Genomic DNA, 17,575 nt, shown 5'->3' on the forward strand with positions numbered 1-17,575 from the left:
ACCAGTTGCTCAGTTTGGCTAATGTGGTGGTATACTCTTGGACCAAGAGGTTAGAAAAACGAATCATGAAGAAACATTCTTTTGCAACCCTAAAACCCAAAGAAGAGAACTGACAAGGCTTCAAATTCCAGATTAGAATTCTTTTTTTTCAAGGATTTTATTTATTTATTCATGAAAGAGACACAGAGAGAGGCAGAGACATAGGTAAGAGAGAGAAGCAGGCTCCCTGTGGGGAGCCCGATGGGGGACTCAATCTGAGGACCCCGGGATCATGACCTGAACCAAAGGCAGATGCTCAACCACTGAGCCACCCACCCATTCATCACCAGACCAGAATTCTTGAGGGACATACTAATGCCAAACTTCAAATCTCGTGATTTCAATGATGATTCCTGGGCAGCAATCACTCTGCCCTGGAGTAATGTTAAGAAAAATGAGATAAAATCTGGAAATAAGCAAGATGGTATCATGGCCTTTAAATACTGTGCTGGGTGATGCCTGGGTGGCTCAGTGGTTGAGCGTCTGCTTTCGGCCCAGGGCAGGATCCTGGAGTCCTGGGATCGAGTCCCACATCAGGCTCCCTGCATAGAGCCTGCTTCTCTCTCTGCCTATGTCTCTGCCTCTCTCTCTCTCTCTCTCTCTCTCTCTCTCTCTCTCTCGTAAATAAATAAATAAAATCTTTTTAAAAATGCTGTGCTGGAAGCACCATCCTATAAGCTTGACTAAGGCCCAGCTGACTCTCTAAGAGAACATAGCTTGTTTGGCATCCAGTGTACTGCTGAATAGTACTTAGATACTAGATCAGTCTATAAAGTTAGAGGGCAGACTTCTAGAAATTGGTAAATCGTGAAGATTTTTTTCTGCTTTGTAGGAAAGATCCCAAAGCTCATGTGTCTTTTTCCATTTAGGGCATTAACCAGATTTGAATCCATGGTAGCAATGTTATTTAAATAGTCCTTTTTCTTTACTAACTATATAAAGCCCTACTTCTCATATCCTCTCTGAACCAACTTGTTGACCTTTGGACTTCCTCACTAATAAATTAAGTAACTATTGGACATTGGGTCACTGCCAATTGGTATAGGAATTGGGTTTTTAATATTGCAAAAATTACACTCTGGTAATATCCTTTTCTTTTTTAACAAAACATTTCATTTATTTATTTGAGGGAGAGAGAGAGAGAGAGAGAGAGAGAGAGAGAGAGAGAATGAGCAGGGAGGACAGGCAAGGGAGAGAGAGAGAGAAGCAGGGAGCCTGACCAGCTCAGTCTCAGGACCCTGAGATCATGACCTGAGCCAAAGATAGATGCTTAACTGACTGAGCCACCCACACACCCCTGGTAGGACCCTTTTCAAGGAAGAGTTTCTTTATCAATGAGGAGGCAATAGGGTACATGACTATAAAATTGAATGTTACCATTGTTAAAATAAAAAACTGGGCAAGAGATATGGGAACTGAATTTATTTCAGCTCGCAAGAAAAGACAATGTGATAGGTTTGATAAGAGTTTACACTGTCTCAACAGGAAGTGTAAGCATCGGTCTGATGAACAGTTTGGAAAAAAAAGAAAAATTTGTAGTCCTACCAATTTAGAATCGAAACACCAGGCCCACATATAAATGTCAAGATCCTAACTTTTCTTCCTCATTGGAAAGTTTTTAAGAGTTTGACCAAATTGGTACTTCTGGTTGTCTGAATGTCTGGTTATGTAGTTATCTTGGGGGATTGTTAACAGATCAGTACAGTTTGCATTAGGAATTTTTTTCTTTGAATATCTGACTCTAGTGGCTGATTTTTGGTTGGCTTTCATCAGCCTGCACTGGTTGACTTCTCTTCTCCCACTGAGGGTTTTCATAACTTGTGGCAGATACATAACTGCTGGGGAAGTATGGTCTTCTTAGTTCTTTGTATAATGTGCTGACATATATATATTCTGAAGCCAACTAGTATATGAAAGATATGTAGTATGTGCAAACTTAGATCCTGACTCACCAAGAAATAATATCCCTAATACCTCTGGACAGGCAGCTTATAGTATAATTAATGAAACAAACTGTAGAGCCCTTCATTTGTACAGGTCCTATACATACCCCAGAAAGGGCCCTAACAATTTGCTATTCATAATTTTGTATTATTTCTCTTTAAAAGGACCCAGCCCAATGTAAATTGGTGCAGCTGGTATGGAAAACAGTATGGAGGTTCCTCCAAAAATTAAAAATAGAACTACCATGTGATCCAGCAATGGCACATGTGGGTATTTATCTGAAGAAAATGAAAACACTAACTTGAAAAGATATATGCACCCTCTTGTTCACTGAAACATTATTTACAATAATTATTTATTATTATTAATTATTATTAATTATTTACAATAGCCTTCTTATGAGAACTGTTTTAAGATTTAAGATTAACATTAAGATGTTTTTTGGATGCATCCAAAGTGTTCATCAGTGGACGAATGGATGAAGAAGAAGATGTACACACACACACACACACACACACACACACACACGAATATTATTCAGCCATAAAAAAAGAATGAAATCTTGACATTTGTGACAACATGGATGGAACTTGATGGCATTATGCTAAGTGAAATAAATCACATAGAGAAAGACAAATACCACATGATCTCACTTATATATGGAATCAATGCAAACAAACAAACAAAAACCCAAAATCAGGTTCATAGATACAAAGAAAAGAAGGATGGTTGCCAGAGGTTGGTGAGAGTAAGTGGTGGGCAAAATGAGTGAAGGTAGTTGAAAGGTACAAACTTCCAGTTATAAAATAAATAAGTTCTGGAGATGTACAGCATGGCGACTAAAGTTAATAATATTGTATTGCATATATGGAAGTTGCTAAGAGAGTAGATCTTAAAAGTTTTCATCATCAGAATAAAAAATTCCATAAGTAAATATAGTAAGATGTTAAGTAGATTTATTGTCGTGATTATTTCTCAATATATACAAATATCGAATCACTGCATTGTACACTTGAAATTAATATAACGTTGTATGCCAATTATATCTCAATTTAAAAAAGGACCCCCCCAAAATAAAAAAATAAAAAAGGACCCAATCCATATTGTATAAACTTCAAACCCTACTAATCCTGGGTTTCTCCCTGTCTTAGAGTGAACTGTTATTAGATATCATCCTTGGCACCACGAGAATTAGTGAGCATGTGAAAGAAGTCCCAAAAAGATGTTTTCCTCTCTGGTTCACTTTCTTATCCTGGTCTTAGAATGTACTATGCAGCTTGGTGTTTGTGGTAGAGAGGTGAGAAGGTGGGCATCATACGAAACCAGCAGAGCAACTCTTAGGGAAGATTTTTGTCTAGAATGAACATTGACTTTTCTCCACTTTTGTCAGGCACTGGGAAAGGAAGAGGGAGAGAAGCTGGAAAGAAATACTACTCTTCAAAGTCCCAGGAAATGTCAGGCTTGCCTAGCTATTGGCCATCTCTGTGATAATAGCCATTTTCTTGTGTAAGATTTAGGAAATGTTATCAAATATCCTTTTACTAAAACTTTTGCCTTGTGGCATCGGTTATCTTGCCCAAATCTTTCTTTTTCAGTATTTTGAAATAATTTTTATAGTATACAAATGTCGATGAGTAGCAATTATAGGGGTTGGAACCTTCTAGATGTCAGATTCAGACTTATTTTTTTTAAAAAGACTTATTTTTTTGTCTCCATGTGTAGAGAAAACTAGAAAATATCTCTCATTTAGCTTGGGTGAAATAGCAAGCAGTTCTCTTTTGTTAATAAAATCTCAAGAAGAAAAACAAATTTCATGAACTAACATACTCTGATTAGCTCTGAGTTTTATCATAGTTTCTCCCTTCTGAAAAGTATTGAAATAGATATTTAGAAAATGGAAATTCCACCAGAAAAAAATTTTTTTAGTCCAGAAGCTATTTTTTAAAATAGTTTCCATTGGAATTGCTTTGCTGTAAAAAGTTACTGGAATTATTTTTATTTTATGCTGCTAAATCCATTCACTTCTGAGAAGTTTTTCTTTACTCTTCCACCCTCCCCACCCCAATCTGAGTTAGAAGTCTGTTTCCCCTGTTATCCTTCTTCTGTACTAACATTTGAATATTTTTTACTTGGCTTACATCGAGAATTTTGCCAACAACAGTGAATAAGATATCCAATGCTAAGAGCAGTCAGAAAAACACAGTCTTTATAACCTGATTACACACAATTTTTTATGCTTTTAGAAATAATTAGAACTGGTCAATAAGGTAGTAAAAAAATCAGTAAGAAGTGCCTAAAAGCTAAAGAATGAGAAGAATTTTGGCTCAGAAAACTATGAAAAGAAAATAACAGTTATATGCCTGTGCAATTTTTTTAACCTTCCAATCATCTTCTTTGGTACATATGTAAGACTAAAGACTGAGTTGACTCCGTTGTGGTGGCCAGCCTCTGAGATGACACCCCAAAGATCTGTGCCTTCCAGGATACATTCCCTTGTTCAGTGCCCTCCCTTAATGAATTAGGGCCAGCCCCATGTGACCAATAGAGTCTAGTGGAAGACATATTGCATGATATCTGAGACTACATCTTAAGAGGCCTTGCAACTTCTGTCTTTGTCTCTTGGAGCCTTTAGATGGAGAGATCATGTGGAGAGGCCTTGAGATTTCACATAGTGTGGTTTCTGGCAGTCCTCTCAGCTGAGACTCTGCATGTTAGCATAGAAGTTCAGTTGTCCCCATAGAGCCCTGCCTTAATTTCAGATTTGTGAGCAAAGTAAAGAAACTGTTGTTTAAGCTATTATGTTTCAGGTGATTTGTTATGCAGCAATAAATAACTGAAATACTCCTCCTCTCCCTTCTCCTTCATTTATCAAGTGTGTCCTTCATTGAGTGCAGAGTGAGCAAGCATGTGTCAGGTCAACTCAAGAATAGGGACTTTTCCAGCTGCTATTGTCAGGGTAATTGACTTATTCATGATATATATATATATATATATATATATATATATATATATCTTCATGTCTGTCTTCTGAGAAGTAACTATGCCACTTCTGTGGTCAAGACACATGGGGAACCCAGAATTTCTTGGGAACCTGTGGCCAGGTACAAACTCCGCAACTCAACTTAGCTGAACATATCTATTAAGCTGAATATGAAGGGCAGCATTCTATAGAACAGAAGTCAAAAGAGTGTAAGTAGCAGGAAGGGTACAGGCAGAAGGAACAACCCATTTCTGTCTGGACGTTTTGGAGTTGGGACTGCCAGCACATGCTTCCTTTGTAGGACCTGCTCCCCACCCATGTTTGTAATATGAAATTCATCCTTGCAGCTGCAGCCGTTAGACCAAGGGTGTACACTTGACCGATGGAGAACCATTCTATTGTTGATTGGCCAGCAATTTATGTGGTTCTCTTCCTTGAGAATCTGAACTAAGATATAAAGAGATTGTGGCATACTTGGACAGAAAAGCCGTAAGGAATCAGAGTGGGATAGCTGTTCTCAGCCACGTATATAGTGCATGCTGATGGATATGTAAAGAGAGCTGGTTTGCACACGCACGCACACACACACACACACACACACACACGAAAGTGGTGATAAGAATCCATGATGGGTAGGGAGGGAAAAAAGAGAGAGGAGCAGAAAAGAAAGAGTAAGCTAGAGAGAAAGAAAGAGCATGACAGCTCTAGTACCGACTCTGTTCCTTGGCTTTCTAGTCCTCAGTTTTTAAATTTTAATTTAATTATTTTATTTTTTGTCGGGGGTGATGGTGGGATGGGATTTAACAGAATGGGGACTTTATCTGCCCTTTCCTTAGGGTCCCTGAAAAGATCTAGATTTTTGTTTTAGGTTTGAGTTTCTCATTAATGAGTACTTCAAAACTATGAGCCTTTTAGGGATTGTTTCTCTAAAATTAATTTTGTTTGTTCATTAAGTGGAAGAGCATCACTGTGGGACAGAGCTCCCCTAGGCATCAGAAGGCCTAAAGACATATTTCTTTACTTTTTTATTTCAGACGAATCAGAAAGGAATGCATTCAGGGTAGGAGGGAGCATTGAACAATACAGGCTCTGGGTTTTTCTAGTCCCTGATCAACCACTCTCATTGTGACTATGGATTCATCCCTTAATCTCTGTAGACCTGTTTCCCACCACTACACGGTGGTCACAATGTTAACATTCTATGACTATAAAATATCTAAGGGTCTTACTCAAAACATCCTCCCATAGACCTTTCATCTCAGCTGGAAGAAGAAAAAGTATGTATGTATAGGGTAAAGACCCTATTGCCCAAGATCTGGAACTTAAATTTGCAGTAATTTCTAATACTTGAACACATGCACTTTTCTTCCTGATTGGGCAACAAAAGACAGGAAGTGAAAAAGAGAACATTCTTAATGCTCAAGTTAAGTCAGAGACTCATTTAGGACATATGCTAGATGTGAATAAGTGTGGGAAAGTAAAAAGATAACCAAATTTAAACTTGACCTGATTCACATTTGGTGTCCTCCTAAGATGTCAAAATACTGTACTCAGAGAATTTAAGCAACAACTTGCCTTTGGGAGGGGGTGGGACAGAGGGAGAAGGAGAGAGAGAATCTTAAGCAGGCTCCACTCCAGCAGAGCCCCACCCGGGTGGGGGTGGGCCTCCTTCTCACCACCATGAGATCATGACCTTAGCCAAAATCAAGAGTCCCAGGCTTTACCAACTGAGCCACCCAGGTGGTCTTTTTTTTTATTGTCACATAAGCAATACATGTGTATTGTAGTAAACTTGGCCCAAGTGTAACAAATTTTCATAGAGTATATATATATATTTTTTTTAATACCTTCACTATATGTTGGCAAATCGAACTCCAATTAAAAAAAAAAAACCCTTCAGACAAAGTCTATACCACTTGCTCAGAGTTGACTGTTCATCTGGCAATCCTCCACTAAGCTATAAATTGCGCAAGAACCCCTTTGCTATGTAACTCCCCCCCGCCCCCTCACCATATACACACTCTAGTCACTTTCTTTGATAAGGAATATAGAAAAGGTTATAAACACTTCCTTTACTAGCATGCATTCATTCATGAATGCATTTAACAAACGTTTTATCGAGCACCTAGCACGGAGCTGAGCGAGACCTAGGGAATTCAAAGGTACGTGCTCATTTTTTTTGTGTGTGTGGAAAGATACGTGCTCTTAAAGAGAGGCCTTCTGGCCTCAAGAAATTCACATTTCTAATAGGGAGAGAATACACAATTATTTTACTAAGTACTCGTGCAATTTTAGAGTGAGACGTACAAGAATTAAGAAAGCCCAGAAGAGAAGGCAAAAGGGAGTGTGGCTGGGGGAAGTTTCGGAGGGAGCGCCACTAGCCAGAAGATGTTGGGGTTGAGGGGGACGGGGCAGGAAGGGCAAATCACGAATTTCAGGGCCTCTTCCTGTGTCAGCCGCAACTACTGTTCCCTCACCACTTGCATCATAAAACTGAAGCTTAATGTTCAACTAGGGATCCTTCGCGCGCTTAGAACTTAGAAACTGAGAACCAAGGGCAAAAAGACAAGGCTGCAGAAGCCTGACTCTCAACGGCTGGGGAGCCCCAGAGAGTCCCCGGCGGCGCGGGGCGGGGCCGAGGGCGGGGCCAGCGGTGCGTGCGCCGGAGCCCGAGGGCCCGCCCCTGGGGGCTGGCGCCGGAGCGGGCAGGGGATTGGTTGTGTGCCTACGTCGACCTCCCTTCATAGGTCGCGCAGAGCGGCTCGCGGGGCTTTGATTGGCTCACTGGGCGCTGAGTGGTCATTGGCTGAGATGGGTCGTCTGGGCGACTGAGAGGAAAAAGAGAAGGGGTGTTGGGCCTGGCGGGCTGACCCGGGCTGGGGACTGCTGGGCGGTTTCACGGGGCGGGGTCCGGAGAGCTGCGGGGCCCGGGCGTCTGGGGTTCACGCCACACTCCCCAAGAGGTGCCTGAAGGAGCGGGCCGGCGAGGGGTGGCGGTCCGCAAGCAGGGACCATGGGGTGCTTCTTTTCCAACAGGCGGAAGGCTGAGAAGGAGTCGCAGCCCGAGGGCGAGGGGGAGCAGCCGAAGCAGTACAGCTGGGACCAGCGCGAGAAGGTAACCCAAGTCCGGTGGCCGCCGGGCTCAGCCCTCTCGAGAGCCGCTCGACGAGGGTCCCTTGCGGCCCGGGCCGACCCGGCAGCTGCAGCGCTCGCTCGCGCTCTCCTTTCTCAGCGCGAGTAGTCGAAGTCGGGGGGGATGACTTTTTGGGGTGCGATGAGATACAGCGCTGGAGAGGGCGCCACGGGGAACTGTGAAGCGCTGGAAGGGGCCTTAGAGCTCAGGGTCAGAGCCCTGGGCGCTTTCCCTGCAGTCCGAGGGTGGACTCTAGGGGAGGAAGGAGAGCCGTGAATGCCCCGAATCTCAAATCTGCTCATTTCACCGGCAGCGCCCAAGCGGGGTTTGGTCCAGTCCTCGAGTTACACATGGGACCGATTCTCAGCTTTTTTGCCGCTCATGTTCGTCTGTGGCTGTTTTCTCTTTTGTCTGCCCTAGCCGTTGAATCTCTTTGGTGCCTGATGGTATATTCCACTCCTGAATTCTCGCAGTTCCGAAGTGGACTGTCGAACGTACGGCTTTGCTTTTCCTCCTCTTCCAGTTGTACAGAAGGAATAATGAAAATTGAATCAGTGTTGGGACGTATGTCAAGACTGTATGGTGACAATAACCAGCATAAACCAGGCAATATGTGACTATTGTTTTCAATGAATGAAAACGCCCTTCATTTTACTTTTGTATATAGCCAGAAACGAGAAAGCTTTGGGACGTCCACTGGTGTTGCACAAAACACACTTAGTCATAAATTTCATCATGTTTCCTCTTTCTACATAGTTCTGCATTTGTGCTTAGTAAAATACTTTGATACACTTGTCAAGTATTTTTCTTTTCCAAACGAAAAGACTTTTTTAAAGATTTTGTTTATTCATGATAGAGAGAGAGGCAGAGACACGGGCAGGGGAAGAAGCAGGCTCCATGCTGGGAGCCTGCCGCGGGACTCATCCTGGGACTTCACGCCCTGGGCCAAAGTCAGATAGATGCTAAACCGCTGAGCCACCCGGGATCCCCAAAAAGACTTTTTAAATAAACGTTAAGAACAGTTACGTCCTTGCTTAATGCAACATATCTTCACCCATGAATACTTTGGAGTAAAGTTTGTATTCATGTTACGACTTCATAGACCTCCCTACATGACTTTCAGTCACAGGAATGTTATTCATATAAACTAAGTTCTCCAAGTGTAAGCAATGCGAAGCTTTTTTGCAGAATTCTGAGCTGCATCTTTCTTCCTTGTTTTTCAGATCCTTCTTGGGTTGCATGGTATATTTATTGTCCTCTTATATATATATTTGATAGCATCATTTTATTGTGTAGGAATGAAAAATACTGTGCTTTCTGGCGTACAAGAAGTTTGCACTTATCAAAGTTATTTAGTGGACAGTTTTTAAGAGTCATTTCCTCAGCCTTAGTATTTCTAACAATGCTCTTTAATCTTGAACTGGCTGCCATAGAGAAGCTTGTGTATTTGATTTTTATTTTAGCTTTTTATTTTGAAATCTTAGGCTAAAACTAAAGTGCTTTTATTAATTTTTTAAAATTTAGTGTAGTCTCAGTTGCCCTTTGACTCATTACTTTGTAAAAAATGATTTTGTGGTTAGCGTTTATTAACAATGTTCAGGTTAGTCAGAATTGCATATGTCAATCTTTCTCCTTTTTTTAAGATTTTATTTATTTATTAGAAAGAGAGAGATCTCGCACGTGCGTGCGCAGTGAGAGGGGAGAAGCAGAGGGAGAGGAACAAGCAGACTCCAGGCTGAGCACAGAGCCAGATGCAGGTCTTGATCCCAAGACCCTGACATCATGACCTGAGTGGAAATCAAGAACCAGTTGCTCAGTGGACTGAGGCACCCAGGCGCCCCTTTTTCCTTTTAGATACATGGATGTATACTGTGATTTTTTTTCTTTTGCTTTTTGGCTAAGTAAATATATCGAAAAATAGAACAGTGGACACCAACATCCAAACTTTCCCCCCCCCATATGAGCCGTATAGTAAACTTTATTTCTTTTTTTTTTTTGTATAGTAAACTTTCAATTGTAGACACTGTTTTGAGCTTACAAGGAACATTTTGGGAGAACACTAGTAGGGTACTATAGATGTAGAGGTGTAAGACATTATTGGATATGCAAAATGAGCTCATACTTCTGCATATGTGCGTAATCAAAGTTAAAATATTGATCAACTCACCCAATCAGAATTTTTCTTAATAAATGGACATTATATTCTGAAAACAATCCAGTTTAAAAATCTGCTGGACTATTAGAGAAAGAGAATTACTAGCTTACATTTTGAGACAGTGGAGGTACTACATTTCCCAACATTGCTTTTTCTTTTTGTGATTTTTTTCTTTTTTGTTTTGAAATCATTAGGAGTTCACTCTAGGTGTCTCATTTATAGTGGCTAAATTTTATATGATTTTAAATATTTTTTCTAGTTCTTTATCTCTTATGAGGCCAATTTAGGCTAGTGTGCAAATGTTCTATATTAGCCCAGTGGTAATTCTACTGAGTTTAGCATGGTCTTGCTTGCTCCTAGAAGATTTTAGTTGTACCTTAAAAGGAACAGAATGCAAATACAGCCCAGAGAATAGAAGTGAGATATGTTTTAAAGTTACATCAGACAACTACCATTCAACTTTAGATGTAAAAACATAATGCATTGCCTGAAAAGTTTCCTTGCAACTTGGAAAAGTGGTGTTTAAATTTTTCCTTAGGTTGTGTAATCAGAGTATCTTTGTTCAGAGGCACCTTCTGGGTTTTGCGTTTTGAGTTGTGTAATTGGGTCAGTCTTAGGGGACTGAAGCTAGGAGAAATTGTCTCAATTAGAATGTTTGGAGACTAAGTGTTGTCATGGCAACTGATACACTGTAATCAACAGTGTATGAAGCTTATTTTCTATTGCTGCTAACTTGGAAAAAATTAAAAGCTTACTGTACAATTACTAGATTGGCATGAGAAATATTTTGGGGTTGTAAGATATTTTTTAATTTTTAAAAATTTTTAAAACTTTTATTTACTTATTCATGAGAGACAGAGAGGCAGAGACACAGGCATAGGGAGCCTGCAGGGAGCTTGATGTAGGACTCGATCCCAGGACCCCGGGATCATGCCCTGAGCCAAAGGCAGACTCTCAACCACTGAGCCACCCAGCCGTCCCGAATTTTTTTTAATTTAAATTCAAGTTAATTAACATATAGTGTATTATTAGTTTCAGGGTTAAAATTTAGTGATTAATCAGTTGCATATGACACCCAGTGCTCACTCCATCATGTGCCCTCCTTAATGCCTATCACCTAGTTGATCCTCCATCCACCTCCCCTCCCCACCCTCTATTTGTTCCCTATTGTCAAGAGACTCTTAGGGTTTGCCTCTCTCTCTGTTATTACCTTATTTTATTTTTCCTTCCCTTCCCCTTTGTTCATCAGTAAAATTCCACATATGAGTGAAATCATATGGTATTTGTCTTTCTCTGACTTATTTCACTTAGCATAGTACCCTCTAGTTTCATCTGTTTTTAAATCATTTGGACAGAAATGCTTTTATCCTTTTTTGCCTGTATGCTGCCTCTCATAGCTAGGCAACCTATTCAATATATAAGTACTCAGACACCAAGGAAGACTCAAAATTATAAAAATTATCCCTGCCCTTAAAGAGCTGACTGCTTTTATTGAATTAAGACAGGAAATATTTAAGTACAAACAAGGAAAAGATGAGAGTACAGAAAAGTAATTTTCATTTTCTAGTTATTCATACCAATACTCCTCCTAGAAATGAGGATTAGTTCTCTGAACAGTGATGGCATAGGTATAAAAATTGTGAATTTGAGTATGGGCAACACATCTTGTGTCCATTACAATTGTCTCATATTTGATAGAAATAAAACTAAACAAAAGCCTTATGCCAGAAATTCAAGTAATTGCATTTTATTTGCTGTTTCATGACTTTGGATAAAGCAGTCAATTTGCGCATTTCAGGTTCCTTGGCTGTAAAATGGAACAGTGCTAAAGATTTCTCTACTATTTAACAAGGCAAAGCCCTGTCTTGACAAAAAGAGGTTAGACGATAATGGTCACTTCTTTTTTTAAAAAAAGATTTATTTATTTATTCATGAGACAGAGAGAGGCAGAGACACAGGCAGAGGGAGAAGCAGGCTCCATGCAGGGAGCCTGACGTGGGACTCGATCCTGGGTCTCCAGGATCACGCCCTGGGCTGAAGGTGGTGCTAAACCGCTGAGCCACCCAGGCTGCCCAATAATGGTCACTTCTGAAGATAGCACTCAGACCACAGATTGGGGAGCATAGAACCAGTCTTATTATAAAGCAGATCATAAATTCCTGGGGTTGTTCATCAGTGGAAGAAGTGGCTTTGTGAGGAACCCATCTCATTTGTCAGAAGATTCAGACAGAGATTGGATGGCCACCTATTATTCTAGGTATTGATTGCTGCATACCAAACCACTCTCAAACTCAGTGGCTTAGAATAATAGCAAGTACTTATATTGTTTACAACTCAGTGATTTGTGTAGGGCTTAGCAAGGTTGGCTGTCTGGCATCAGATGCAGCAGCTTGACTGAGGGCTAGAGGATCCGCTTTCAATATGGCTTTAATAACAGAGCTAGCTGATAAGTTAATCCTGGCTTTTGGCTAGGGTGAGGGCTAGGGGCCTCTTTTTGTAGCCCAGACTTCTGCACAGTATGATGGCTGGGTTCCAAGGGCAAGTCCTAAGAGACTGAGGGAAACTTCGTGGCTTTTTCTAACTAGCCTCTGAAGTGATGTAGCATCACTTCTGCCACATTCTGCTGGTTGAGGTAGTCGCATATGTGCACCCATGTTCGAGGGGAGGGGACTTTTCATGGGAGGTGTGTCAAAGAATTTGCATGTTTTAAATCTCTTATGTAAAGTTGTTGTTACCGTTTTTTGAAGGAGATAACTAGCTTTTTGTTTTATTCATTTTAAAAGCAGCTTTATCTCTAATCATCAGGGAAATGCAATATAAAAACACAATGAGGGGCGCCTGGGTGTCTCAGTGTTTAAGCATCTGCGTTCAGCTCAGGTCCTGATCCCTGGATCCTGGAATCGAGTCCCACATCAGGCTCCCTGTGAGGAGCTTGCTTCTCCCTCTGCCTGTGTCTCTGCCTCTCTCTGTGTGTCTCTCATGAATAAATAAATGAAATCTTTAAAAAAAAAATAAAACCACAGTGAAGAGCCCCTGGGTGGCTCAGTTGATTAAGCCTCTGACTCTCCATTTCGGCTCAGGTCATGACCTCAGGGTAATGAGACAGAGCCCCATGTTGGGCTCCGTGCTAAGCAGGGAGCCTGCTTGAGATTCTTTCCCTCTTCCTCGGCTTCTCCCTCTGGTCACTTGCTGTCTCTCTTTCTCACTCTAAAATAAATAAATTTTTTAAACAATGAGATAGCACCTCACACCTGTCAGAATGGCTAAAATCAAAAACTCAAGAAGCAACAGTGTTGGCCAGGATGTGGAGAAAAGGGCGTCCTCTTGCATTGTTGCTGTTGGTGGGAATGCAGCCTGGTGTGGAATACAGAATGGAAATCCTTCAAAAAATAAAAAATAGAACTACCCTACTATCCAGTAAGTATAAGTAAGTGTAAGTAAGTATGAGTAAGTACCCTACTGCCCAAAGAATACAAAAACACTAATTTGAAGGGATATATACACCCCTGTGTTTGTTGCAGCATCATTTACAATAGCCAGAGCTGGAAGCAGCCTGAGTGTCCCATCAATAGATGAAGGATAAAGAAGATGTGGTGTATATATATAATGGAATATTAGCCACAGAAAGAGTGAAATTAAAAAATCAAAAAAAGAAAAAAAGAAAGAATGAAATCTTTTCATTTGCAACAACATGAATGGAAGATAGGGAGTATAATGCTAAGTGAAATGAGCCAGTCAAAGAAAGACAAATACCATATGCTTTCACTCATATGTGGAATTTAAGAAACAAAACAAATGAACAAAGGAAAAAAAAAACAAACCAAAAAACAGACTTATAACTGTAAAGAACGAAAAGATGGTTACCAGAGGGGAGGTGGGCAGGGGGGATGGGTAAAATAGGTGAAGGGGATCAAGAGTACACTTACCTTGATGAGCTCCGGGTAATATATGAAACTGTTGAATCGCTGTTTTTTTTTAAAGATTTTATTTATTTATTCATGAGAGACAGAAAGAAAGAGAGGCAGAGACACAGGCAGAGGGAGAAGCAGGCTCTTCTCAGGGAGCCAGACCTGGAACTCCATCCCTGGCCTCCAGGGTCACACCCTGGGCTGAAGGTGGCGCTAAACCGCTGAGCCACTGGGACTGCCCTCTGCTGAACTTTTTTAAAGTGTCTGCACTGCCAACTATTAAGGATTCAAATTTCTTCACGTACATAAAGTTTTGGTAAAGGGGAAAAGCACAGAGTGAGAAGTATATGGGACTGGGGTTTTAATTTATATTCTACACACCAGTATACCTCATTGGTAAAGGCAATGAGGTATACTTTTCCAAGGTTTTACAGCTCTAAATTTCCTAAGATCCACTCCAGTTCTCTAATTCTCAGGGTGGGGTGGGGGAAGCGTTGCTAGCAGCATTCAGGCAGATCTGGGTCAACAAAGGGAATGTAAAATTAGATTAAGATTAGATGACATGGAAAATCCTTTTCAATCCTAAAATTTCATAATTCTATTTCATAGTTATATATTTAGCAACATGGTGAACTAATATAAATACAGGTCTTCACCTTCTTTTGTTCTCAGTGTACATAAGATCAAGGTACTGGTATTTATTATTATTTCTATAATTACATGGCACTGCCATTTTATTTATGAAATAATCTTTCAGCTATAATAGCTGCGTAGTCCTGAAACTGATTTAACAAAGTTGAAATTTTAAGTAATTTTATTTTAATTGAAGTGTAATTTACAGGGATAATTTACATTTTATCCATCCATTAGACACAGAGAGAGACAGAGACATAGGCATAGGCATTTACATTTTATCCATCCATTAGAGAGAGAGACAGAGACATAGGCAGACATAGGCTCCCCGCAGGGAGCCCAATGCAGAACTCAATCCTGGGACCCCAGGATCATGTTCTGAACTGCAGACACTCAACCACTGAGCCACCCAGGCATCCCAATCTACCCTTTTATTTTTTTTAAGATTTTTATTTATTCATGAGAGACATAGGCAGAGGGAGAAACAGGCTCTCTGTAGAGAGTCTGATGCAGGACTTGATCCCAGGACCCCAAGATCATGCCCTGAGCCAAAGGCAGATGTTTAACCACTGAGCCACCTAGGCATCCCAGAAATTTACCCTTTTAAAGTATATACTTCTGAGTTTTGGCAAATGAACATAGTCGAGTAACTGATCACCACAATTGAGATATAGAACAGTTTTATCTCCCCACCCCCCAAATTTCATCATGCTCCTTTGTAGTCAACTCCACTCCAGCCTCTGATCAGTTTTTATCCCTATAGTTTTGGGTTTTTTTGGATTTATTTATTTATTTATTTATTTATTTATTTATTTATTTATTTTTAAAGATTTTATTTATTGAGAGAGTGAGAGGGAGAAGCAGACTCTCTGCTGAGTGGGGACCCAATGCAGGGATCAATCCTGGGATTCCAGGATCATGACCTGAGCTGAAGGCAGATGCTTAACTGACTGAGGCACCCATGCACCCCCCACACACAAAGTTTTCTTTTTTTAAGTAATCTCTGCACTGGCACATGGGGCTCAAACTCATGACCATATTACCAAGGGTTCCATGCTCTACCAACCGAACCAGCCGGGTGCCCCTATCCCTATAGTTTTGTCTTTTTGAGAATGTCATATTACATGAAATCATGTAATATGTAACCTTTTGAGTCTGCCTTCTTTCATTTAGCATGATACCTTTAAAATTCACCCATGTTGTTGCATGTATCAGGAGTTCGTTTTTATTGTTGAGTAGTATTCCACTATATGGGTGTACCATGTTTATCCATTCACCAGTTGAGGAACATTTGGCTTGTTTTCAGTTTTGAAAGCCAAATAATTTTTTAATTATGAAGAAAGCTACCATAAATATTTGCATACAGGTTTTTGAGTGAGCATAATTTTTCATTTTGTTTGGGTGAATACCTAGGAGTAGGATTACTGACTCATGTGGAAATTGTATATTAAACTTTTTAAGAAACTGCTAAACTATTTTTCAAAGTGGCTATGCCAGTTTGCATTCTTACCAGCAATGTATGAGATCCAGTTGCTATGCCACCAGTACTTGGTATGGTCAGGTGTTTTTTTTTTAACTAATAGGCATGTAGTAGTATTTCATTGTGGTTAAACTTGTATTTCCCTGATGACTAATGATGTTGAGCATTTTTCCATATACTTAGTTGCCACCCATATATTTTCTTTGGTGAAGTGTTTATTAAAATCTCTTGCCCATTTTTTACTGGATTGTTTTCTTAATTGAGTTTTGAGACTTTTTTATATCCTGGACACAAGTCTCTTGTCATATATGTGTTTTGCGATTTTTTTCCCAATTAATTATTTGAATTCTCTTAACAGTGTCTTTTGAAGAACAAAAATTTTCTATTTTGATAAAAGTCTAGTTTTCAGTTTTTTCTTTTATGGATTGGGTTTTTGGTTTCACATCTAGAAAATCTTTGCCTAAGAATACAAACATTTTCTCATCTATTTTATTCTAGAGTTTGTAGAGTTTTTGATTTTACAGTTAGGTTCTGTAATCCATTTTGAATTAATTATTTGAATGAATTAATGGTGCAAAATGTGAGAGGTTCTTTTAATTTTTTTACATATAGATTTCCAATTGTTCCAACACTATTTGTTGAAAAGACTTCTTTGTTTATTGAGTTGCCTTTGCACCTTTGTCAATGTATATGTTAGTCTATTTTTGAATCCCTATTCTGTTTTATTGATTTATGTACCTAGTAAACATTGTTTTCTGCTTGAATATGGTTAAACATGAAGAAGCAATCAAGAAAATACTTAGGAGTCAACTGCCTGGGTTTGAAACTCAGCTCAAGCATTTACTGTGTGTGGCTTTGGGCAAGTTATTTAGCCTCTGGGTACCTAAATTTTCTCATCTGTAAAAGGGACAATAGTACACAACTCTCATAGGGGTTTTTATGAATATTTTTTAAAAGATATTATTTCTTTGGGAGCGTAGACATGAAGGGATGGCAGGGCCAAAGGGGAGGGAGAGGGCTGGTGGAGCCCAACACAGGGTTGGATCTCAGGACCCTGAGATCACGACCTGAGTTGAACTCTGAGAGTCAGATGCTCAACCAACTAAGCCACCCAGGTGCCTCTGGGTTTTTTATCAGTATTGAGTAAATGATTATAAAGCACTGAGAATGGTGCCTCGTACCTATATGGTGCTGCTTATACTCCTCAGCTTTATTTTGGACCTCTGTGCAGACAGGCCTTCCATTAAAATTAACAAATTCCATTATTTCATCTCAGGTTATCATTTTGGAAGTTAAACTGTAG

At 40.0% G+C, this 17,575-nt stretch overlaps 1 protein-coding gene across 1 annotated transcript in view; it reads left to right on the top strand.

The window, feature by feature from the left end:
• The first annotated feature begins 7,804 nt into the window (after nucleotides 1-7,804).
• Nucleotides 7,805-17,575, top strand: part of RP2 (RP2 activator of ARL3 GTPase) — a 51,882-nt gene continuing 42,111 nt past the window's right edge. The window contains exon 1 of the mRNA XM_055339032.1: nucleotides 7,805-8,078. Coding sequence (XP_055195007.1) covers nucleotides 7,977-8,078 — 102 coding nt within the window. The 5' untranslated portion in view covers nucleotides 7,805-7,976. The remainder of the gene's footprint in view (nucleotides 8,079-17,575) is intronic.

Source organism: Nyctereutes procyonoides, unplaced genomic scaffold (genome assembly GCF_905146905.1).
Source record: "Nyctereutes procyonoides isolate TBG_1078 unplaced genomic scaffold, NYPRO_anot_genome, whole genome shotgun sequence".
Taxonomy (NCBI): domain Eukaryota; kingdom Metazoa; phylum Chordata; class Mammalia; order Carnivora; family Canidae; genus Nyctereutes; species Nyctereutes procyonoides.